This window comes from Urtica dioica, chromosome 1 (assembly GCF_054948205.1).
Source record: "Urtica dioica subsp. dioica isolate 48M chromosome 1, U.dioica_male_clone48M_v1_H2, whole genome shotgun sequence".
In the NCBI taxonomy this organism is placed as follows: Eukaryota; Viridiplantae; Streptophyta; class Magnoliopsida; order Rosales; family Urticaceae; genus Urtica; species Urtica dioica.
Genome location: NC_142756.1, coordinates 13,568,545 through 13,592,837, shown reverse-complemented (window position 1 = coordinate 13,592,837; position 24,293 = coordinate 13,568,545). Strand labels below are relative to the sequence as shown.

Here is a 24,293-nt window from a genome sequence, read left to right as displayed (position 1 = left end):
ATAAATTAACATATACACAACATCTAAAATTCTTCATAAATAATCAAAACAAGAGAGGTCACTTTGGCGACATTTTTGTTTCGACTCTTTATTAGGAATAATAGATCAATAATTATTTATAATAACCATATATTTGAATTACCAAAAGTTTTAAATATGTGTATATAATATTCTGTAGTTAACTTTTGAAACTTTAATATGTGTATACAAAGTCCTGATGTACGTAATGTACGTAATGCCTAACTAAATGATAGAGTATTAAAAGTATCTGCAATTGATTTAATCTATATACTGACACATGCCATTAATGTGAAATATTTTAATAGTGAAGAAGACTACCAATTCAATGCTATATGCGACGAATTTTAATGACTGATACTTTGTAATCGCAAAAAGTCAAACAACTATATCGCAAGGCAACAATATCACTTTTGCTTTAAAAAAAAACCGCAAATTGAATTGCCAAACACAAGATATCACAGTGCGATTGCGATGATCATATACCCACAATTAAGTTCACAGAAACCACATGCGACAAAGATTAATAAAACAATTGACACCGAATCACACTAAAAGAAAAGTCAATATCAATAACTTTCTATTTCGATATCGCCATTAACAAATACTCAAAAATTAAATTAGGTTGCTCTGATACCAATTGTTAGGATTTTGAAACCCTAAAATTAATCCTAATTCAATTCAAGAGAAACAAAACCATAGATCTTAATAGCGGAAGCGTACTTGAATCCATGGATTGCAAACACAAAGAGTTGGATGGTCTTCTGATTGCAGTTTGCCTGAGTCTGGAGAATTCTTGTTGATGGGGATACAAGAAAAATATCGTACGTACTACAATCAGGGATCTACCCTATTATTAATAACTACCAGGCAATTACTAATAACTATTGCTTATTTCTAATTTGGCCCCTCATCAAATTAGATTAACACTTATTGTAGCCACATAATAACTTCATGACAAATATGTCCTTAAGTCACAAACTTTATTCTAAATCATACCACATCAATTTTGACTTAATTAATAATGACCCAACACATTTATCTAATGACATTAGTAGTCCCGAAATTATTCTAACAATCGATTGATATATCAATTTGTATTTTATAAAGATATTCATATTGACTATCGATGATATATCACTTACCGACGGATATAACGACTAATATCTTATAACAAAACATATATTCATTACTTGTATATATATGTTATATATATATATATATATATATATATATATATTCATTTTTTAGATATATACCAAAAATTCATTACATGTAAGATATATATATATATGTGTGTATATATATACATATATTATATATTCATTACATAGCATTATATATAAGGAAAAAAGGTAAATGAACATTATAACATATGATCGGTATATGTATGCATATGATCGATGTTCCACTTGCTTTGTTTGCTTACTTACATCTATAATGGTGTAAAGTTATTAAATTGCAATAAATAAATAATAAAAAGAAGCTAAAGTTATCCTTACAATTTTTTTTTTCTCTGGAAATCATAACCAAGATGACTAGCTCATCTTGGAACTAAAAAACATGGTGAACTTTACAACTTGCGAAAACTTAGAAATCTGATCAACTAAAACAAACAATGGTTTATTTTTCCATGGAAATGCTAATCCCGTCAATAAATCCCTTTGGCTCTTTCAACATATATCTTCTGCGAATTCCTGAACCGAAGAAAAAACACGGCCTATAACATACACAAGCTCGATTTTTACACCAACCTCGAGCGCTCGAGGCACTCCAACCTAAAAGTAGACTAAAATAGAACATGTCTCTCCACCCAACATCATATATATATATATATATATATAGACACAAGCGGAATAGCCCGCACATTGTTGCGGGATGCTTAATGTGTTATTAATAATTAATTATCTAAATAACTTATTTTTATGTGATTACAAACATGACATTTCAAAAAAAAATTACAAACAAGCGGAATAGCCCGCACGTTGGTTATATCTATTAGTATGGCTGAGATGAGTAGTGACGGCTTTCAGCTTATCACGATGAGCGAGATTGGGATGCTTCCAGCTTTTTTCTCTTCTAGGTCAGTTTCTCTTTAATAAATTCATGTGTTTATGAGCTCTTGCTTTTTTGGGTAGTGATCACATTGTATCAGAAAAGGTTGAATGATTATATAAGTTGATTATTCTTATCTGAGTTGAATATGAGTTTATATTCAATCTAAATTCTGGATGATTGATAGGAGATTTTTGAATATGTGAAATATGGGTTTTAAAAAAGAGAGCTGGAAAAAATAAACTAAAGGTAGTTTAACAATGTCTTTTTTAATAAACTTACCCAGATGAAGAGGTGATGACTAATTTTAATCTGTGTGCAGCGTGCTACAGGGGGGAAGTCAATGAGAAGGAAAGTTGCAGATTTTATAAAGACATTGATAAACTGTTGCAATATCTCATATTTATAGTTGTAGATGTCGTTTTCGAGAAAAATCTCGAAATGTCGTTTTCGAGAAAAATCTTGAAATGTAGTTTTCGAGAAAAATCTTGAACAATCGTTTTCTAGAAAAAAAAATATGTATTATAGCCATGTCGTTTTTTTCCAAAAAAATCTTGTATATATTAGCCGTTTTTTTTAACCCAGAAGTTAGAATCTACAACTGTTCAGTGGCAAATCTGTAAATTCGTAATATTTCAATCAGAATGGGAAGTATTGTAATAATGACACGTTTAAAGGGCATTTTCATAATTAAACTGTATACATAATAGTAAAATGAGTCTGGGTGAATAGTGCACACCGATTCTTCTTTATATATATATAACCAAGATGATGAACTCAAAAGCCACCCACATTGTGGGCTTAACTGTTGGTGGATCGAGCGCGCATCGGACACGAACGATCGCTCCGACGCGCCTCTTTTGAGATGATTCCACCATATAACCATATTAATGCGGAAAAATAATTAATTACGCTGATCATAAGCTAATTAAATTATGGTTATAATTAACAAGATCTAGTTATGTTTAATTAATTTAATTCACGAGAGCATATAAGTCAAGCAACCGATATAGAGCGAAAAACGAATACTTACAGTTTTTGGCTCACGAACTGAAAGCTTTCACAATCCGTCTTCGTCTTGAACGTACAAGCTTCCACACGATCAAATAAGGAATTCCTGCTTCAAGGACTCGATGTGATGACACCTTAGTCTTCCGAGACGTAATCTCCGAGACGAATAAGAAAGATGAGTGGGCACAGTCTTTATCTCACTAGATCACGAAACTAGGTGTTTCGAGATCTCGCTCTTATTTTACTAAAAATGGAAACGAATTTCCGAGGGGAGGGAGAGGCAGATGCACGGCCAAGGAGGGGCTAGGGTGCACGCAATTTTCTCTCAAAAATTGCTTCAAATAATTGCTTATTTTTGCCTTCTCATGAACCCCTATTTATAGTAGTAAAAGGAGATATTCATGGAATCTTCCAGAATATTTTATTTCCTTTTATTGTGTTCACACTAGAGGATTTAATCTAGGCCCTTGGATCTCAACAAGTGAATCCTACTTTTTCTCTCATCCATCAGATCAATATCTATGGGATATTTAAATAGAGAATAATTTATTTAGTGAGATAATAAAGGAGAATATATTATTCTCCTAAATTTTCTCTTAAATATTCTCCTAAATATTCTCCTAAATACTCTCCTTTAAATAAGGAGAAAATATAGGAAAATATCTTATATTATTCTCTCTCCTTAATTTAAACAACTAGAGAGAAAATATTGGTAAATACCAATATTATAAAAATCGGTTTTTAGGCACACGGCCAAGGGGATTTGCGCAAACCCTAGTGCCAAAACCCTAAATCCGACTTTCATATTTGTGCAAGGCCCAATTGCTTAAAACCCAATTAATTATTTATTTACTTGGTCCAACAATTAACAAATAATTAATAATTGTTTATTTACTTGATCAAACAATAAATAAACAATTCTACCATAAATATTTATTTAATTATGCGAATACCCGTTTTCCAGAATTAATGCTGTCAATCACAATTACAGCAAGTGAGATTAATAATGATAAACATTATTATAAGAAAGTTCTTATCCGCCTTTATCAGAGCCGAATCGGAGACTATGGACCTAGTAATAGGAGCTTAACAAATCCGATGAAAAAGACGAAATAGTCCTTTATCTTTTGTCCATCGATTCATCTAATCTTGGTCAAATACTCCACCTTGTAAGCCAAGACTGAACTCTCCTTTATACTAGAATTATATTTACTCATCGTGACGAGTGTCCACTGATATAGTCAGTTCGTGATCAAGATCCTCCAGGTTCATCCCGTGTCAAGAGAAGTCAATTTATCCGTTATACTTCTCTTGATACATATCAGCCCTAAGCATTGTTGCTTCCCCAGCGAAAGATTCTTTCGAACGTTACTTACTTCGAAAGTGCTAGCAATCTGTCGGTTCTGGAATCAACCCTTAGGTGAGTGAACATTAACCTTCTTTCAGGAAGGCTGGATTCCGTATCTGTAAATCACTTCCCACTCGAATCATGCTCTGAGAAAACTCCCAAGACATAAGCTGTGATTAGCATGAATAGCCTTTTAGCGAATGAGTCAAAGAGCTCAGTACCTAAACATAACCCAGTGTCCATGATCACTTCAGGATTTAGATCAAGTCTCACTGTGACCATCATAGTGACCTCGGTTAGTGTGTCGTAACGGTCCTTAAACGACACATCTACACCAAGATCTGTCTAGGTCGTACACTTACCACAAGTGTAGAATGCTCCCACATAGTGATCAGCCTTCACCTATGTGTTCCACATATATGACTTTAGATATAGCTTTCCAGGCGTATATCAGTCATCGACCATGTTTTAGCTCACCGCCCGAACTCAGGTGCCCAGCACGTGACTCAGTTTAATACGGAGGCTATGGAAGATAGTTGTTATTGATTCTAATTGTTTAGAACTCAACCCACTAATCATATAATGCTAATAAAGTAATCTTATTATCGAATTTAGTAATCATTTATTCATTATCTTCAAGTGGGCAATATTCCTAACATTAACAACTTGAAGAAACTCAAAAATCTAAACTAAAACAAACCACTTAACAACTAAGCATCTAAACAACTAAAAAAAAAACATATTCACTTCCTATCCCCTTTACACTCCTATCCGCCGCCTCTCGGATTTTGCCTCGGTCGGAGAGAGAAGAGCCTGCCTCTGCTAACCCCTTCGACGTCACATGGAGCTACCACCACTGAAAACCATAATTGCTCGAGGCGAGAACTCCGGCCTCTGAAACCACCCGTAACAACACTATCGTCCTCGCCCAAGAAAACCGGATCTGGCGCCCAAAGCTTAACCACCGAAGCCAAGAGCGAGGGCTCCGGCCACTAAACCTCCCGATGTCCTGACCGAAGCCGAGAAACCATACCGGGCCGAGAACTCAGAACTAAATCTGAATCGGAGTTCATTCCATCTAAAAGTCCCGCCGTTCCCGATCTGCGGTTCGCTAGAGTCAGAGAGAAGATGCCGGCGGCTCGTCAAAGCGGAGAATAAAAAAGATGCGCGAGAGAGAAGCCCCACGGCGCCAAGGCAAACATATCACCGAAACCAAGACTCCCACATCAGGAAACGTCAAGAAAACGCTCTCTCCCCGGCTCGAAACTGAGCAACCGACGTCCGAAAGCCCGGGAGAACGGCCACTGCCCAACTAGGCTTTCTTTTCTTTTTGAGAGACTCGTCACTGTGTTCAAACTCTCTCTTCGAATTAGTTAGTGCTATGACATCATGTAAAAATGACCATTTCAAATCTAGTTGTGTCATCTTTGTTTTTTTTATTTTTTTTATTATAACATGAAGTTTGCATATTTGACCATAATTTCTTAACGTAAAATATTCACTATCAAACTTGCATACGATACCAAATACCACATTTTGTGCACTATCTTTTGGCTGCGTTGCTTTAAAACCTATATTATTTTTTCATATTGATTTTTATTTATTTAAATTTTGGCATATACACAGAGAATGACGTTTTGTTTAAGGCTCGTGCCTCTCTTGTCATGTAGGATTATCTACAATGAACAATATACTAGATGCACACATTTTTTTTAATTATTATTAAACATTAGGGTTAATTACGGCATAAATATCTAAAAAATTTCGCTAGATTCACTTGGCTATTAATTTTTTTTTTTTAGCGGATAAAATACTTATTGTTTGGTTTTAAAATCACCATTACTACTAAACCGTTAAGTATGGATGGAAATATCATGTGCTAGGCACGTGAGAACTAATTTTTCAAAAAATCCATCTTTGTGCTCATACAATAAATTTGTTGAACTAAATACCCTAAAACTCATTTATTTAATTATTAAATATTAAAAAGTTTATAAATAAATAAATTTAAATTAAAAAAATACTCTCCCCTCTCTTTCTCCGATCTCTCTCTCTCTCTTTGAGAACAAAATTAAGCGATCAGACCGAGCTTCCGTTCGAGGACGAAGTCAACTATTCACAGTTCTTGCTCTTCTTCTCCTTGAAAGAGGCTCTAGACCCCGACTTCTCAATACTTCTACAATCCACGTCACTTTTTCTCTTCCCTTATAGAAAAAATCCTTGAACATATTTTCACATCATTTCTCTCTCTTTGAAAAAAAAATTAGGAGATAATTATTCCCTAAAATTCAAAGCCATGGAAGGTCTCCAATTGGTGGGCCTGATCTAGTTTCTTTATTTTTATTTCATTATTTGTTCATTTTGAATTCCGAGTGGTTGGTGGAATGGGGGAAAAATAAATAAGAAAAAAAGAAATAAGAGGAAGAGTATTTTTCTTAATTTAGTTTTATTTATATATTAATTATTTTTAATATTTAATAATTAAATAAATGAGTACCAGAAGAGGTGAAAGGGCTGTCCTATTTAAAGCAGATTATTGGAAGGAAATGGAAATGTCATTTCCGTTAGTATGCTTTCCGTGGCTTAACGGAAGTGATATTTCCGTTAGACAATTTTTTGCCTTCTGGACGTTAATGGAAATGGTATATCCGTTAGGCATAATGGAAATAGAAATTTCCGATAATGATAAAGCAAAACGTGTTTGGGCCTTTGATTCAATACACCTGCTTGATCTAAGGGTTCATATTAAAAAAAAAAAAAACATCAAAGAATCAGAAATCGTCACTTCTGCCAAGTATCGAAAATTGCCTTGCTAATTTATGTGTCCCACGAAAGTCGGTACTTCCGTCAAGCACACCAAACCATTCGGCACACTTTCTTCCGTTGTCTTCCGTACCGAATGTCAGGATGATTGTCCTTCTTGATTGTAATGGTATTGGCTATTAATAAGAATTGTGCTACTTCAAAAAAATAAAATTGGTATTTAGTTTGACAAATTTTTGGTATAAGCACAAAGATGTATTTTTTTTTACAAATTAGTCCTCACGTGTTTGGCACATGGTATTTCCATTCAAACAAAACAGTTTAGCAGTAACGGTGAGTCGTGACGCTTAAACCAGACAATAAGTATTTTATCGCCGAATTTTTTTTTTAAGTAATAAAGTGTATGTAAAGGTGGCCACATGGGATCCCGCGGGACCCCATTTCCCGTATTATTAGTACCATATGGGAAATGAAAAAAAAATCGTATTATGAAATGTGGTACCGGGACTTTTGTCCCAGAACCATCTGGGAAATGTGACGGAACTGGGATCACCGTTTAGCACCATTTAGTACCATATTTTTAAAATTGTATTTTTTAATTTGAAAATATATGAATTTTTTACTTATTTTTTAAATGCATTCATGATTAAAATAAATTGAAAAAAATAAATATGGGAAATATGGGAATCCGGGAACAGCAAAATATGGTACCGGGAATTCTCGATACCGTGGAAAATGGTTTCGGGATATTCCGCTACCATTTTTTACGGTTCCGAGAGTCCCATTTCCCGCAAAATATGGGACGGGACCAAGGATCCTATTTCTCGGGTTCCATATGACCAACTTTAACTGTGTATGTAGTTTAAAAATTTAGGTATTTATGTCGCCATTAACCATTAAAAATAACGATATACTGATCAGTAATTGTTTGTTACTCTTGGCTTTGAATAAGAATAGCCCAGTTTTCATTAGAAAAAGAAAAAAGAAAAAAAAAACATTATTATTATTTTATTTATTTATTATGTAAAAAGGTAGTTGGAGCGAAGGTATAAACTCGATTTATCTATATAAATACATGATAAAAAAATTAATTACTAAAATTTTCCTTTGTCAAGACTCAAGATCTACAATTTTCCCACCTAACTTTTGACGTCGGCAAATAAAATACCGTGTATCTTAAATCTTTACCATTATTTTAATCTATTTATAAATTTCATTTATGTATGTTCCTTGTTTAGTTGAGCAAGCTAAAGTGAAAAGTAGAGGAAAATCAATAAATTTGTATTAAAGTCTAAGTACTCAAGGACCACGGTGAATCGGTGATTTAACGCCTGGTGTAGAATTATAAACATCTAATAATTTTAATCACAAAATAGCTCCCATTTATTTTATTTAATATTTAGTGACGAAATTATAATATTTATTAGTAATACTTGGTTGGTGTGTTAAATATGCCATGAATGGTCTTTTATTGCTCGGTTTAATGCGCTGTTTCGTTGCTAAGAATGATAGACGTGTTTTCTTTTATTTTCCAGCCCCCAAAAACGACAGAAAATAATATCTCCCTTCTTTAGATCCCTCCTTGTTTGGTTATAATATGTTCCAATAAATTAGACAAAAGAAAAAAGAAACGAAAAAAACCAGATAAGTCCAGTTGAAAAGACAAACACAGATTTTCATAAGCTTTTTTTTTTTTTTTCCAATTGATTTTCTCAGTTAAATCAACCACCAATCATCGAATCGAAGCCAATTCTTTTCCCTCAGTCCTCGTCCAATCCAATACCACGTAAGTCTTACGTTTTCTTGGATGATCCACAATTATCATCGTTTGTTTGTAAATGATTGCTTGTAATTGAAACGAGAACGGATTGTCGGTTCGTTGAAACAGTCAATTACAGATTTTTTTACTTCGTATATCTAAGATTATAATTAAATAGCTTTTTATTTGCAACTGAAATAATCCATGAGTAGATCACCTTGATTTGTGTTTCTCAAGAACCAAACAAAGGTAAAATTGAAAAGAGAGTTATAACTTATAGGAAAACAATATAGGAAATTGGAATCGGAATTATAATCCATGTTTATAGCCAAATTTCCTTTTTTTCTGTAACTATTCCTTATTTGCTCCACTAAGCTCAGAGCTTGGATCAACGATCGAACTTTATTTCATCTTCCAGGGTTACTCAGAGGTGTTGATTTAGCAGATTAGATAGTATGAATGAGAGTTACAGCAATGCGAGTGCGAGTGCGAGTTCGACATCGAGTTTAAATAGCAGCTCTCATGATGACACGGAAGATGACCAAACGATCGCGAAAATCTTGGCCGAAGAAGAAGAGCATAGTGCAAAAGTCGATCGCCGGCTAGGGAAGAGGCTTTCGCATTTGGATTCTATTCCGGTACGTTTTTACACATCCTTGCTTTTATTAGAAACGTTGCGATTGAAATGTGATTTTTTAGAGTCATGTTCGATGGGAGATCATAGAAAGATTACACCAGTTGTGGCTAAATCAATCCGTGAACTGCATTTTTTTCTCTCGAGTTGCAAAACAACAGAGTTTGACACATGAACACACTTTTATGCCTAATGATTATCTTTTTATTTTTTATTTTTATTTTTTACTATTTTGTGTTCTGATGTGTAGACTGAGTGATGGTATCAAATCACTACAAACATTCGATTTCGATTAGCAATCGCATATATCCCCTTTTTTTTCTTTACTCTTGGCTATTACCGAAGGACATTTGTTAAAGTAGGATACCCTTTATACATGTTTTTCGAAAAAATAGAATTTCGTAAGTATTTTTGGATGGCCAAACATCTGCAATTAGGGAAGCCATAGCATATATCCATGGCAATTATGTCTACACAAAAAATAAAAGGTCATCATCGGTTGTTTACCGATTCGATTGATCTTCTCGCAACATTTGTCTCTGGGGTGTCAAGTTATGACTTTCTTGCGCTTCTTATTTATTGAGAATCATAGTCTGTAGATTTGGTGTACGTTGAGCTTGTACAAATAAAACTAAATACAGTCTAATCAATGAATATATTCGATCCAAATACTTCTCTTAGTGCTTGGATCCATTTCAATTAGGTTTTTATCTCCAAAGTCATATCAATATTGCGAAAAATCACACCATAGTTTTTACCTCTGTTTACTTGCTCGTTGTTGCTTTAGTAGTGTTCTTATCGATCACTGTGTTTTTTCAGCACACCCCTCGGGTTAATGGGCAAATACCAAATGTTAGTGATGCCACCTTAGACCATGAACGCCTTGCCCAAAGGTTATTATCTTCCTTTTTTATTCATATTTTTTACTTCATTGTTTCCAATTTTTCTATGAACGCCTTCTTGCCCAAAGGTAAATATTCTATGTGACCACCGTCTTCCCCGACAACTTTTTATTTTATTTTTTTATATTAACGTAGTAGCTTTGTTTCCTGTGTTTTCTGATGAGCTTGTTAGTTTTAGTCGCGGTCCATTTTTCTTTCTGTTTCAATTGATTTTTGTTTCTTGCTGTATCGCTCCATGCTGGCATACATTTTATTTTTTTACACGTTAATGGAAATATTTTATTGTTGATAATTACTGTCATTTCATGCAGGTTAATCACTTATGATTTAGTTGAACTACAAATAGAGGGTGATGGGAATTGCCAGGTTTGTCTTGGAACAAAATGTTACATCCTATCTACAAATAAAATAAATTCTTTTTTTCTTCTGTTTCTTCTATTAACTATAGTGTTTTTATCTGATTTGCAGTTTCGAGCATTAGCAGATCAGCTGTTTCGCAGTCCAGATTACCACAAGCATGTCCGAAAACAAGTCCTAAAGCAGGTCTGTTCTGTTGAGGTTCATGCGATGAGTTGTGTACAATTTGTTACTATTCCCAAAAATAAGTTATCGTCCTCTAGCGATGAAAAAACAGTATCGTCTTTGAGAAACATCATGATACTAGAAAGTTTTCAGAAACTACCAATGTCGGGTTCTAAAATTTTAGTAATGAAATCAAGAATCATCGAAACATGTTTCATAACTACTCGCTATATGTCTGTTTTTTCAGCTAAAGCAACACCGGAAATTGTATGAAAGCTATGTGCCAATGAAGTATAGACACTATCGGAGGAAGATGAAAAAGTCAGCTTCTGATTTCTTTTTATTTTTCTTGTTATGATTCAATACATTATTTTCCAACAAATTCTAATATCGAACAAAATTTTGGTTCTAGATTGGGAGAGTGGGGAGATCATGTTACGCTACAAGCAGCTGCTGATCGAGTATGTTCACATTCACGTCATACTTTAATTTTATTTTTTAATATATTTCAAAAACATCTAGTGGAAATTTTAAGAAACATATAATAGGTATTTCGCATGAATCTTGTACTTGTATTCCTACTCAGTTTGATTTTTCCCTCTCTTTTGAAACTTAAGGATTTGAATGTTTTGTAATCATGTATAGCTTTTGTTGGCAGTTTGAAACCAAAATTTGTTTGGTCACCTCATTTCGAGACACTTGCTATATCGAGATCCGTCCCAGGGATAAGCAGCCCGTCCGAGGTACCAGTTTCTGTTTTTTATTCAATTTTTTTTTCTATTGAATTGGCATCATTTTGATGTAAAGTATGGTTTTGTTTGTTTTTGGATCGTTTCTGATCATTTCAAAATTTCATTATCACTACTATGCTGCTAGTAGTCGCGATTCAATTCAAGATTAGGTTTACTATAAAAAAATGTGGTTATAAATTTGGTATTGTCGTTAATTTTGATTAGCGGGTGAAGTTTTCGAATTGAAATGATATGATAAAAGGAAAATTTCTATTATGACGTTTAATCTTTTACTTATTCAAGTATTTTCTCAAAATGTTCATTCTTTACTTCAGATTTGGATCATGATATTCATGAGTAATTTGTTTTATTCAGAGGTTTGGCTGAGCTTTTGGAGTGAAGTGCACTACAATTCATTATATGCGACTGGAGGTAATGATTTTTTTCTTTTTAAATGAATTGCATTAGATCTCTTGAATTAAACATTAATGCTTCCAAGTTAGGTTATTCCACTAATCTTTCTATTTTTGGTAACAGATGTTCCAACCAGAGGTCCGAGGAAGAAGCATTGGCTATTTTGATCCTTCTTTTACTTGGTCACAGATGGGTTTTATTTCTATTTTTTAATTTTTAATATTACTTGCTTACATTTCTTCATGAATTTATTATTATGGGCGCTGCTATTTTAGCCCTTTTGTAATTAAAGATGAAGATCAGATCTTTCGTTCAGATTATAATCCGTCACCTGTATGTAAATATTGGGATTTCAGTTTTGTGTTCATCATATATAGGATGTTCTAAACTCTATTATTACAGTGACTTCTATAGAAAAATATAATGTATTCTTTTATAGTGTTACAATTTTTTTTTATCGTATGTTGCCAACTTTCTCATCCTTGATTTTTCGCGTGTAAATTAAAGCATTGAAGTGATGAGTGAAAAAAACATCTATTATTTCTACTTGAATGATATAAAAGATCGGTTTGGAACTCGGAAAATGCTAGGGAAAATAAATGAGAATTTGATAGTGTTTTTTTTAGCTTTGTTTGAATTGAGAAAAATAAAAGAGAAATTTGAATTTTCACTATTTTTAAATATAATTAAATTTTGATTTTTTCATGTATTTTTTCTATTATTTTTATTTTCTTTCAAATTTTCATTTTCTCCCACATTTCTCAGAGTTTCAAACGGATCTTAAATATTAAATTAAAAAAATAAGAAGCAAGAAAAATTCAGTAAAAATTGTATTTGACATATGCAATTTATGCAATGCTTTGCGGGTTTTTTATGATGCTTGATGGTGCTGTAACATCGTTTTTTCTAGATGAAAAAACATCGCTTCTGTCCAATAAACCAAAACTATTTAAATGAACACGTAATTTTGTCAAAGTCCGAGGAATGTATTCTTAAACTAACTTAGATATGTCCATGCCAAATTGCCAATCAAACTAAATTAACAACTTCTGTCGCTAAATCAAGCACCAATTATTGGGGTCAAAGATCCTTAAAAAAATTATTAGGGCAAGGAGACCTAGAATCCACTTTAGAGTTTTAATTTTAGAAATACCATATTAATCAAGTTAATATTAGGAACACTGTTTGTATATTAGGAACACCATCTAGCAGCGTGTTTTTGTCTCTTTTTTTTTTTTTTTTTTTTTAATAATGGATAAATATTGGGATTTCATTTTTGTGTTCATCATTGTGACCATCATAGCGACCCTGATTAATGTGTCATAATAGTACTTAAACGACACATCAACAACCAAAGTCTATCAAGGTCGTACACTTACTGAAAATGTAGAATGTTCGCACCAAATGATCAACCTTCACTTGCGTTCCACATATATGATTTTAGATACAGCTATCTAGGCAATCAATCATCGACCAAGTTTTAATTCATCGCCCGAACTTAGATGCCCATCATGTAATTCAGTTTAATACAGAGACTAAGGATGATAATTATTATTGAGTCTAACTAGAAAACAACTCACTAATCAGTAATACTAATAAAGTAAACTTCTTATTAAATTCAGTAGTCATTCAATTTATTTTATTATCTTCAGTGGACAATATTCATAACATTACCTAATTCTTATGCACGATCAACCTAATCTTTCTCAAACAACAAGTCATTAAGCACAGAATTAAATAAAGTGAAAGAGAAGATGAACACGGAAAATTCTTCAATCAAATAAATATGAATCCACAACGAGAATCAAGCAAACCTAGATCATCACCCTCTCGAGGATTAGTTCAAGAGTAACATAAGTAGAAATTAAATAAACAAACTCCGTGAAAACCAAACCAAAACAGATAAACATAAACAAGATTTCCAAAGAATAGAGCAGATGAAAGAAAGAAAACGCTGAATTGTGGTGGTGAGCAGTGGTGATGAAGAGGGTTTCTTCTCTGATTTTCTCTTCTTTCCCAACAAGCCATACTAGAACTAAAAACATAAAATAAAATTTAGCTTTTGCTTATGAGGGGTCTAACATATATGATGTTTAGAATTATTTTCGGAGCTTTCTGAACCTATAGATTTGATCGAACGGCTAAAAATACATCAAAATCGAGATTTTTATGGAGCTGACAGTGCACTTGATGCGGCGCGCTACTCCACAGTGCGGCGTGCAAAGCATTCCGGAGACATTCTTCGTATCGGTGCGGCGCGCCTAATGTTGCCCAGCACGCTTCGTGCTTGAAGTAGTCATAACTTCCTACTCTGATGTCCAATTTTTGCAAATCAATATGCGCTGAAAAGATAAGAGAAAGTTCTATTCAATGGTGGAAAGAATTTATCCCTAATAATCAATAGAGAATCTCAAATTCATGCAAAAAATGACGTTGTGTTTCTTGTTTCGCTCTACAGTGTCCAAAAATATTTGAATCATCTTGAATTGCTCAAATATCATCATTCACACAAACATTGTCTCTCAATCATGTAAATTTCTCAAAAACACATTAACAGACGGCAAGTGCACTTGAGAACTCATGAGATCCAAGTCAAAAAATAGGTATTTATCACGTATAAAACACTTTTATTATATATATATATATATTATGAGAACGCCTTATTTTATTATAATAGAGCACAGTTTTATTCTTGCAGCTTCATTTAATTTTTCATTATAAGCTAACAATTTCATTTAAAATATCGAAAAAAATATTTGAAAATAAAAAATGACGCATTTATAAATTAGAGACATCTAAGGAATTACCATCTTAAAATTAGGTAAATATGGAATATTCCCATTAGCTTATTAGTGTTACTCTCCCTGTAGCCTCCCCATGACAACGTTTGCACAACAACGCTGAACGTGTCATTCTCTGCCACGTGTACTTTTAGCCAGCTGTCCATGCATAACTGGTTGTCTTATTCCACTGATTTTCCACGTAATCAAATCTCAAGTGTCCATTAAACCCAGTATTTTCTCGAGAGAGCATCGAGCGCGTGAGTTTCCGAGAAAGTTTTCCAATTTGCCCTGTCTCTACGTTTTCTCGTCAACCAAACAAAAATAGTCGCAACACAACCAACAAGTTTTCTGTAGGATGCGATCTGAGCATTACTGGTTCGCTCTTTTTCTCTTTCGATTCATTGCACACTTCATCGTTCAATTCGAAATTAGCTCAAACACATTCAAGGTTGTTAATATTTGTGTGTAAAGAAACGAATAACCTTGGTAAGAGATTAAAACTCGAAGCTTTAAATTCGTGCATTATCTCGATCGTAGTTCAGCTCAATTGAGCTCCTTGTTTTTTTTTTTTTTTTTTTTCCTGGATTTACTTTATGCATAGCATATATAGCATAATTAGTGAATAATTTCGAATGTAATACTGTAGGTGATATTGTGCCAAAGATTTTTTTTCCCCCAGAAAAATGGGTTCGACATTATTCAAGCTGTGCTTGTTCCTCTGCGCGCTTTGCTATGCTCTGCCACGGTCACAATCCGCTGTTATGAGCATAGATCTAGGCTCCGAATGGATTAAGGTCGCGGTGGTGAATCTGAAACCCGGACAGAGCCCGATTTCGATCGCGATCAACGAGATGTCGAAGAGAAAATCCCCGGCGCTTGTCGCGTTTCAGTCCGGCGACCGTCTTCTCGGCGAAGAGGCCGCCGGATTAGTCGCCCGGTACCCCGACAAAGTCTTCTCTCAACTAAGAGATTTGCTCGGAAAACCCTTCACGTACGCCAAGAAGTCTCTGGACTCGGCTTACCTGCCCTTCGACGTCAAGGAAGATTCGAGAGGCGTCGCTAGTTTCAAGATCGACGATAACGCTGGCGATTACTCGACCGAGGAGCTATTGGCAATGATTTTGGGTTACGCCTCCAATCTGGCGGAGTTTCACGCCAAAGTTCCGGTCAAGGACGCGGTGATCACGGTGCCGCCGTACTTTGGGCAAGCCGAGCGGAGAGGGTTGCTTCAGGCTGCTCAGTTGGCCGGGATCAACGTGCTTTCGCTCATCAACGAGCATTCGGGAGCGGCTCTGCAGTACGGTATCGACAAAGATTTCTCGAACGAGTCAAGGCACGTCGTGTTCTACGACATGGGCTCGACCAGCACTTACGCTGCCCTTGTGTATTTCTCCGCGTACAAGACCAAGGAGTTTGGGAAAACTATCTCAGTCAATCAGTTTCAGGTAAATAAAGATTCTTACTGTATCTGGTATTGGACGAGCAAGAACATTTTAGAGAAACAGATGTTTCTGCTCACAAGTACTACATTGATGTTTCGGTTCAACAACTTTCAGATAGGACTTTAGGCAATCAAAATTTGTTAATTGTTAATAGTGAGAATTAGTATTGCCATGAGTTGTTAGTCTATGAATAAAAGCTGGAAATAATCATGTAGCAGGGGATTAATTTGGGTTTAGGCTTTCATCTTTTGGGGTCTTTTGGGGGTAATGGGTCTCTCAAACACTCGGTTATCACTTTCCTGTAGTTAAGAGCTATTGTTATTATATGTTTGTGCAGGTCAAGGATGTAAGATGGGACCCAGAACTTGGGGGTCAGTTTATGGAGTTAAGATTAGTGGAACACTTTGCAGATGAGTTCAATAAACAGGTTGGAAATGGGGTTGATGTGAGAAAGTCTCCGAAGGCGATGGCTAAGCTCAAGAAGCAGGTCAAACGCACAAAGGAAATTCTAAGCGCTAACACCAATGCGCCGATATCTGTCGAATCATTATTGGATGACCGTGATTTCAGGTTTGTAGTTCAAAATATTCTTCCAAATAATTGTAGGTGAACACTTTCTATCTGATAGAGGTAGGACTGCTTGGGCTTATTTCACACACACACACACACAAGGGGTTGAATTTGAAGACATAGTTCATTGCTCAATATTGTTATCAATTAATGACGATCTGTATGAAATCCACACAGTGCGAGAAAAAAATCTGATCTATGCAAGGGCTTCAAAGTAGAATACTTCTCTTTTTTACACTATGATGACATTAGAATTTTCTTGTTTTGCTATGCTAAAAGTTATAATCCTGCTTTGGACCATGCCCAAAAGCATTCTGTCCAAAGAATAGCAGCAACTTGCAAATATTTTGATACATAGCTACGGAGATTGCTTTTTATTCGAATATTGAAAATAAGAAGTTGAGTTTTTTATCCACGGATTCTTGTTCTGTATTTTTATATAATTCATGGATCAGTTTCCTCAATATATTTCATCTGTAACAGTTCGTTACATTTTCATTTAAGTTATCATTGTTTTTTTGGCTGACGAGAATGGTATAACACCACACATTACAAACATTCCCAATCTTGTTTGTAGTTTTTGTATGATCAACTACGTATATTCTTTGTTTGTATACGCAAGCTGAAATATCGCTTAAAGATATTAGGCTTCTAAAACTTTGTGTACTCATATGATATTTTCATTGTTGTAGGAGTTCCATATCGCGTGAGAAGTTTGAAGAGCTGTGTCAAGATCTTTGGGAGAAATCTCTTACCCCCCTGAAAGAGGTTCTTAAGCATTCTAGCCTAACTGTTGATGATATCTATGCAGTTGAGTTGATAGGAGGTGCTACAAGAGTGCCAAAGTTGCAGGTGAATGTCTAATTCATTTCACTTTTATAAAATGTAGAAATGAACTTCATGGACTCACTAGAGTTCTTAGATCATAGAAAGAGTGACTAGAATTATTTGCTTTTATTTTACTGTAACAGGCTAAGCTACAACAGTTCCTTGGAAGGAAAGAGTTGGATAGACATCTTGATGCTGATGAAGCTACAGTTCTCGGTGCTTCACTTCACGCAGCAAACATAAGCGATGGAATCAAATTGAACCGCAAACTCGGGATGGTCGATGGTTCTCCATACGAGTTTGTTGTTGATGTAGATGGTCCCGAGCTTCTTGAGGATGAAAGCACAAGACAATTACTAGTACCCCGGATGAAAAAATTACCAAGCAAGGTTAGATTAACGTAGCTGTATCAATGGCCATTAGCTTAATCATACTATGTCATTGTTGTGCATCACTGATCTGAACACTTTTTCTGCATAATTAGATGTTCAGACCGATTGTCCATAACAAAGATTTTGAAGTTTCACTGTCTTACGGAAGTGAATCGATTCTACCACCTGGTACAGTGTCCCCAGTATTTGCTCAATATGCCGTGTCTGGTTTAACAGATACTAGCGAAAAGTAAGATTCCCTATTATCTTATGTCGTTGAAGCCAAGAAAAAAGAAAAATGAAGAACGTTTTTAATTTTTAATTTTATTAATATGAACTCGTATTTATTTAATTTAGGTATTCATCTCGGAACCTGTCGTCCCCAATCAAGGCGAGTCTGCATTTCTCTCTGAGTAGAAGTGGGATTCTTTCTCTGGACCGAGCCGACGCTGTCATTGAAATAACTGAATGGGTTGAAGTACCGAGAAAGAATCTGACTGTCGAGAACTCAACTGTTTCATCTGCCAACGTATCTGATGAAGCTAACTCTAAGAGTTCTTCAGAGGAAAGCAATGGCAATTCGGATGTTGAAGGCTTGGCAAATGATACTTCATCCAACTCTACTGTAGAAGAGCAGAGTACCACAGAACCTGTTATGGAAAAGAAGCTGAAGAAGAAAACTTTCAGGATTCCGTTGAAGGTATGTTTATGAGTTTGATTTAATGAAAACTGTTGTTTTCCCATTCGTATACACCGATCTCTATTCTTCGAAGTGACTCATTTATGCTCTCTTACGTTGGTTTAAATTTCCCGACATTAGATTGTTGAGAAGACAGCAGGACCTGCAATGTCTCTTACCGAGGAATATTATGCCGAAGCTAAACATAAGTTAGAAGATCTAGACAAAAAAGATGCAGAGCGAAGAAAAACGGCAGAGTTGAAAAATAATTTGGAAGCATACATATACAGCACCAAAGAAAAGGTAAGAGATTCTGTTGAAACTATTATATTTCATGTGTAAATTTTCCGCGTCTTAATTGAGTTTGATTTTTATGTTTTGTTAAAGTACATTCTAAGAAGTTTATTTCAAGTGTCAAATTTTAGTCTCTTTGATTTTTATGTCATGTAAAGTACATTTAAAAAAATCATGTCACGGTTACATTCAATTGTCCTGATTGAAAAGGTACTAGGACTCTGCGTGTTTATGCTTTTCTTTTTGGTTATTTGTTTGTCTGTTAAGTACCACGGTTTCCACTTTTTTTTTCAGCTTGAAACGTCGGAGGAGATTGAAAAGATTTCCACAGGCGATGAACGGAAGTCCTTTAATGAAAAGCTTGACGAGGTAACATGTCCGTAGGAGTTAAAGTGATGATTCTCGACTATCCTTGACCTTAAGGATGATCTGTTGAACTTGTTTTTACTGAACGTTTGTGACCTCTCAGGTTCAAGAATGGCTGTACACTGATGGTGAAGATGCTTCTGCTACAGAGTTTGAAGAACGATTAAATGCGTTAAAAGCTATTGGTGATCCGATATTCTTAAGGTAAGAGATTTTCTTGAGCTTGGTAGTGGGAATTTCATTTACATGTGTGACCAAGAATTGAGAAGGAGACGAGTTTACAGATCCTGATTATTGGGATATCTGTTCTGATTGTAGATTGAAAGAGCTCTCTGACAGGCCAGCATCGGTTAAATACGCTAGAAAATACCTCGATGAGCTGAAGCAGGTACACTTTTAAGCATGATTTGAATTGCTTTTAGGGGTTCAACTATTCGAATAGTTTTTCTTTAAGTTTTTTTGAAATAAATCCAAATTTTGAAAAATCGATCCAAACCTTGAAATCTGAATATCACCCCCTGTTAATTTCAATGACTTGAACCCATTAGAACAATTACATAACAAAAATTCTGATTCTCACCCATTTCCTTTGTCATCTTTTTTTTTTCAAAAGAAACAACGGGACTTTATTAATACTTTAAAACGGCATAGCCGAGTACCAAAACAAGGAGTTCAAAACTGGGAAACTTTAATTGTCAAACTATTTGAATATTCAAATCAATTTGTCCAATTCAAGTGTTTCGGCTCCAACAGAAAAATTATAAATCCGAATCGCCACAACTCAAATTGCGATCCAAACGGCACATTGATTTTGCTCAAAGCGTGAGATATTATATCATGGATTTCTGACTATTATGTGTCATCCTAATCTCTGCTGCACTTGTAGATTGTACGTGGTTGGGAGACTGACAAAACTTGGCTTCCAAAAGAGAAGATAGATCAGGTGCTAAAACATCGACTTATTCGAAGTTCTGTCTTTATTTTTTCTACAGTCTATGTTCCTTGAATGTTTATAGCATGAAGTAACTGATCCCGTGTTATTTCAGGTTTTAAGCGAGAGCAACAAGCTGAAGAATTGGCTGGACGAAAAGGAAGCCGAGCAGAAAAAGTGAGTAGTTAGTTCCCATTTGTTATTAATTACTTTCTGCCTGGCACACTTGTAATATTTAGCTAGTGTGTTGGTCTTGTACATCCTTAGCTAGATAAGTGATTGAGTGGTTCATTTCTTGTCTCTTGAAGGACACCCGAGTCTAGCTCCCCGGCGTTTACGTCTGAAGAAGTTTATTTGAAGATCTTCTATCTAAAAGACAAGGTAATGCCAGTTCTTTTTTTTCCGCTTAATTGGAATTAGCTTAAATAGTTATGAAGTTTAATACAAGTAGAATATGAATTAGCTTAATTGTTTTGTTTTGTTTGGGGGGTCAGAATATGAATTTAGTTCAATTAGTTTCTTTTAAAAATTAACAAGTTACTTAAGCTTGCAACTATGTCTTTGGTTATCTAGGGATTAAATATTATGAAAAGAGTTTATTTTTTTTAGAAAATACTAAAATCAGTAGTTTAAAGGATCATTTGGCTCTAAAAATTAGTTTAGGATCAAAATGTCACTTACTCGCATGATAATTTGAGGACCATTTATAGAAATATCTTGCCAATATTTCTACAACTTGTTATGCAAGTTACTACTGAGCTAAACTTGTAGTGTAAGTTGTTTTACTCGTCGACTTTTTGCACTAACGGTGGTGTTCGATTGGTCTTGTGTTCAGGTCACCAATGTCAATAGAATCCCGAAGCCAAAGCCTAAAGTAGTTAAACCTGCAAAGAAGAAAGAAGAGAGCGACAAATCCGAAAGCAATGAGGAAAACAACAAAACGTCCGAAGAGGAGAAGAGAAGTTCTGAAAGTACAGAATCCACCTCTACACAGTCAGAAGAGGCGGCAAATGAGAACGTTGAAGTAAACCACGATGAGTTATGATCTAATTCACAAACTGATATTTTTCCTTTTAGGGACGCAGTTTGTGGATCGGCAAAGGTTTAGAAGAAGAATAGAGAGATTCAAGTAAAGGGTATTCTTGAGATTTATAATTTATTATTAGGGATTTTCATTAGCTTTTTGTCTTCTTCCTAATTTAACAATACATAGCATCCTCGTTAAGCGCCAGTTATTGTTGCCATGTTTCGTCCAAAAGTTTTGGTTAACGCTTTTAATACAAGATGTAGTAATTATTTTTGGTTATGAAAAATTGCTTTAACTACCACCATTTTTTATAAGTTTATTCCAATTTCTCACCAAAAGGTTAATTTGACAAAAAATACTAGTAAACCATTTGTACAAATACAATTTTACTCTCAACATGTCAACAACTGATATTTATTGTTGATATAGATGTCAACAATTGACATCTATTATTTTTTTAAAACTAGAATGGTTATATTAACAGGCTGAAAGCCACTTTACAAAAAGGGAGTGCAAAACGCACTCCAGACCAAATCTTAACCTCCCACAACAAACCGGGAGGTCGGTCAGTAAAGGAACCAAAATTACAAAGGAAATCCTAAATATTTATATCCAAAAGAGATTTATATAACCGGGAGGTCTATAAAGCACTACTCCAGTCTCTCTGGAGGTCCGCCGAGGAGAAATTTTTAAACTCCTTGCAAGCATTGTGAAGCCAAAGAGCCATGTTCCGATTGAGAGACTCCAGAACGCCTTCTTGACACCACTCCTCGTTCTCGAAAACGCATTTGTTCCTGCTTAGCCACAGAGCCCAAAACCTGCCAGTACCCCCGTTTTAACTGCCGCCTTCCAACGGTTGTTCTTCCCCGGAGTCGCGTGAAGCAAGAAATAATCAGATAGGAGAACAATCGATGAGACCTCAATGTTTAGCTTTCCGAAAAGCCACTTCCATATTCCTGAAGCTGCTGGACAGTCTACGAAGAGGTGTTGAATATCCTCCGCTGCTCTGTGACAGAGGAGACAACAACTCGGGGAAAGGGCTCGATGAGGGTTCTGCCTTTGAATAACATCCGCCGTGTTTATTCCTTTGAGTGCCAATCTCCACCCGAATATTTGAACTTTTTTTGGGGCAGCGCTCTTCCAAACTGTTTCGTGGAAAGGCACTGAAATGGTCGTTCCCGGAGATGCGAGTGTTGCGTTCATAGCTTTTACCGAGAACTCCTCCGAATCATCCATCCAAGCCCTTCGATCCTCTACCTCGTCCCCTAGGGAGACTGACTCTAGGGAATCCATAAGCTGCGCAAATTCTGAGGCCTCTCTATCTGTTAAGTTTCGTGAGAAATTGAAATTCCACTCGATAGAACCTGAAAGAGGGTTAAAGACCAAATGCCTAATTGGCACATTTTTTAGAGAACATAAACGGAATAGACCAGGGAAACGTGATACCAAAGCCTCGCCACCACACCAAACGTCCTCCCAAAACCTGACCTTATTACCGTCTCGAACTATCCACATGCATCGCTTAAAAAATTCTTCTTGGACCGAGAAAATGGACTTCCAAGGACTCCTTAGGGTGCATCCCGTTGCAGGCCCCGGATCCCATCTATTGTCTTGAACACCGTAGATTGCTTTTATCACCTTATGCCAAATCTCATCCGGCTCGAGAGGAAAGCGCCAAAGCCATTTCGCAAGCAAAGAATTATTTTTCGCAACAAGTCTCCCAATCCCCAAGCCTCCCGCCTCTTTTGGCTTGCAATAATCAACCCATGAGACCGCTGCCCGCCTTTTTTGGTTTTCGAATCCTTCCCAAAAGAAACATTTCATGATTTTCTCAATTTCATCGGCTACCGCTGAGGGCATTTTAAAAATTGACATGTAATAAGTCGGTAAGGCAGATAAAACCGACTGAATGAGCTTTCGATAGAAAGCCTCGCTTCCAGCCAGCGAGTCTCTTTGCAACCTTGAGAAGCACGGGGTCCCAGAAAGATTTGCTCCTCGGATTGTCTCCAAGGGGTAAACCGAGATAGGTGATCGGCCAATCTAGCTTTTGGCAACCGAGAGAAGCTGCCAGACGCTCACTTTCCTCTGTTTCACAATTAATGCCAACCAGACTACTTTTCTCTATATTGACTTTAAGGCCCGAGTCTTTGCAAAAATCACGAATGATATCGAGAAGATTTGCCCAACTTTGAAAATCGAAATCCCCGAAGATAAGCGTGTCGTCCGCGAACTGAAGATGGGAGATTCTCAATCTCGGGGAGCCTACCTCGAGGGGTCTAAAAGATTCGCTTTCCACACCTCGAAGGATTCTTCTGGACATCGCGTCTGCAACTAAGGTGAAAAGGAAAGGCGAGATCGGATCTCCTTGACGCAAACCTCTCGAGCTCGAGAAATGATTTCTATATTTCCAGTTAATGATGATAGAAAAGGAAACCGATGATAGACATCCTTTAATCCATTTTCTCCATCTAGCGTCGAAACCTTTCATTTCCATCACGAAGTCGAGAAAATCCCATTCCACCATATCGTAAGCTTTCTCGAAGTCTATTTTAAAGACTGCTCCTTTCACCCCCGGCCTCTTGGTTTCCTCAACTACCTCGTTTGCGATAAGGATCATATCTGAGATTTGACGACCTTTAACAAAAGCACCTTGGAAAGGGGATATAATTTTATCCAAAACTGTTTTAATTCTTTCCGCCAATACTTTTGCCAAAATTTTGTATAAACCTGTAACCAGGCTGATTGGTCTAAAATCCTTGGCTCTACTGGCATTGAGTTTTTTGGGTATCAAGCAAATGAAGGTCTCGTTTACACTTTTGTTTATTATGCCCGATTCCCAAAACTC

The 24,293-nt window shown here is 35.7% G+C and overlaps 2 protein-coding genes across 3 annotated transcripts; both read left to right on the top strand.

Annotated features, from left to right (window-relative positions):
- The first annotated feature begins 8,674 nt into the window (after positions 1-8,674).
- Positions 8,675-12,619, top strand: LOC149407345 (Cysteine proteinases superfamily protein). Its single transcript, XM_089613055.1, has 10 exons — positions 8,675-8,981; positions 9,373-9,592; positions 10,408-10,481; positions 10,802-10,856; positions 10,959-11,033; positions 11,260-11,333; positions 11,425-11,473; positions 11,671-11,755; positions 12,119-12,175; positions 12,281-12,619. Exons 2-10 carry the CDS (start codon positions 9,410-9,412, stop codon positions 12,322-12,324), a joined length of 696 nt encoding a protein of 231 aa, XP_089469181.1. The 5' UTR covers positions 8,675-8,981; positions 9,373-9,409; the 3' UTR covers positions 12,325-12,619.
- Positions 12,620-15,186: 2,567 nt separating this feature from the next.
- Positions 15,187-21,746, top strand: LOC149407344 (heat shock protein 70 (Hsp 70) family protein). Of its 2 annotated transcripts, none has more exons than XM_089613036.1 (15): positions 15,187-15,315; positions 15,587-16,385; positions 16,720-16,952; positions 17,645-17,804; positions 17,924-18,169; positions 18,265-18,401; positions 18,509-18,851; positions 18,972-19,133; positions 19,419-19,493; positions 19,594-19,694; positions 19,809-19,878; positions 20,377-20,433; positions 20,537-20,598; positions 20,730-20,802; positions 21,257-21,746. In XM_089613036.1, the coding sequence occupies exons 2-15, from the start codon at positions 15,624-15,626 to the stop codon at positions 21,464-21,466; spliced, it is 2,691 nt and encodes an 896-aa protein (XP_089469162.1). In that variant the 5' UTR covers positions 15,187-15,315; positions 15,587-15,623; the 3' UTR covers positions 21,467-21,746. The 2 variants fall into 2 exon arrangements, with proteins under 2 accessions (XP_089469162.1, XP_089469170.1); XM_089613044.1 differs by having other exon boundaries at positions 15,187-15,426.
- Positions 21,747-24,293: the final 2,547 nt, after the last annotated feature.

What these genes read in the sequence shown, in the direction of transcription:
- LOC149407344 (XM_089613036.1), top strand. Translation starts at nt 15,624, where the DNA reads ATGGGTTCGACATTATTCAAGCTGTGCTTGTTCCTCTGCGCGCTTTGC. An exon ending in TCTCAGTCAATCAGTTTCAG is followed by an intron (nt 16,386 to 16,719) that starts GTAAATAAAGAT and finishes ATGTTTGTGCAG; the next exon opens with GTCAAGGATGTAAGATGGGA. An exon ending in TATACAGCACCAAAGAAAAG is followed by an intron (nt 19,134 to 19,418) that starts GTAAGAGATTCT and finishes TTTTTTTTTCAG; the next exon opens with CTTGAAACGTCGGAGGAGAT.
- LOC149407345 (XM_089613055.1), top strand. Translation starts at nt 9,410, where the DNA reads ATGAATGAGAGTTACAGCAATGCGAGTGCGAGTGCGAGTTCGACATCG. An exon ending in CATGAACGCCTTGCCCAAAG is followed by an intron (nt 10,482 to 10,801) that starts GTTATTATCTTC and finishes CATTTCATGCAG; the next exon opens with GTTAATCACTTATGATTTAG. An exon ending in GAAAACAAGTCCTAAAGCAG is followed by an intron (nt 11,034 to 11,259) that starts GTCTGTTCTGTT and finishes CTGTTTTTTCAG; the next exon opens with CTAAAGCAACACCGGAAATT.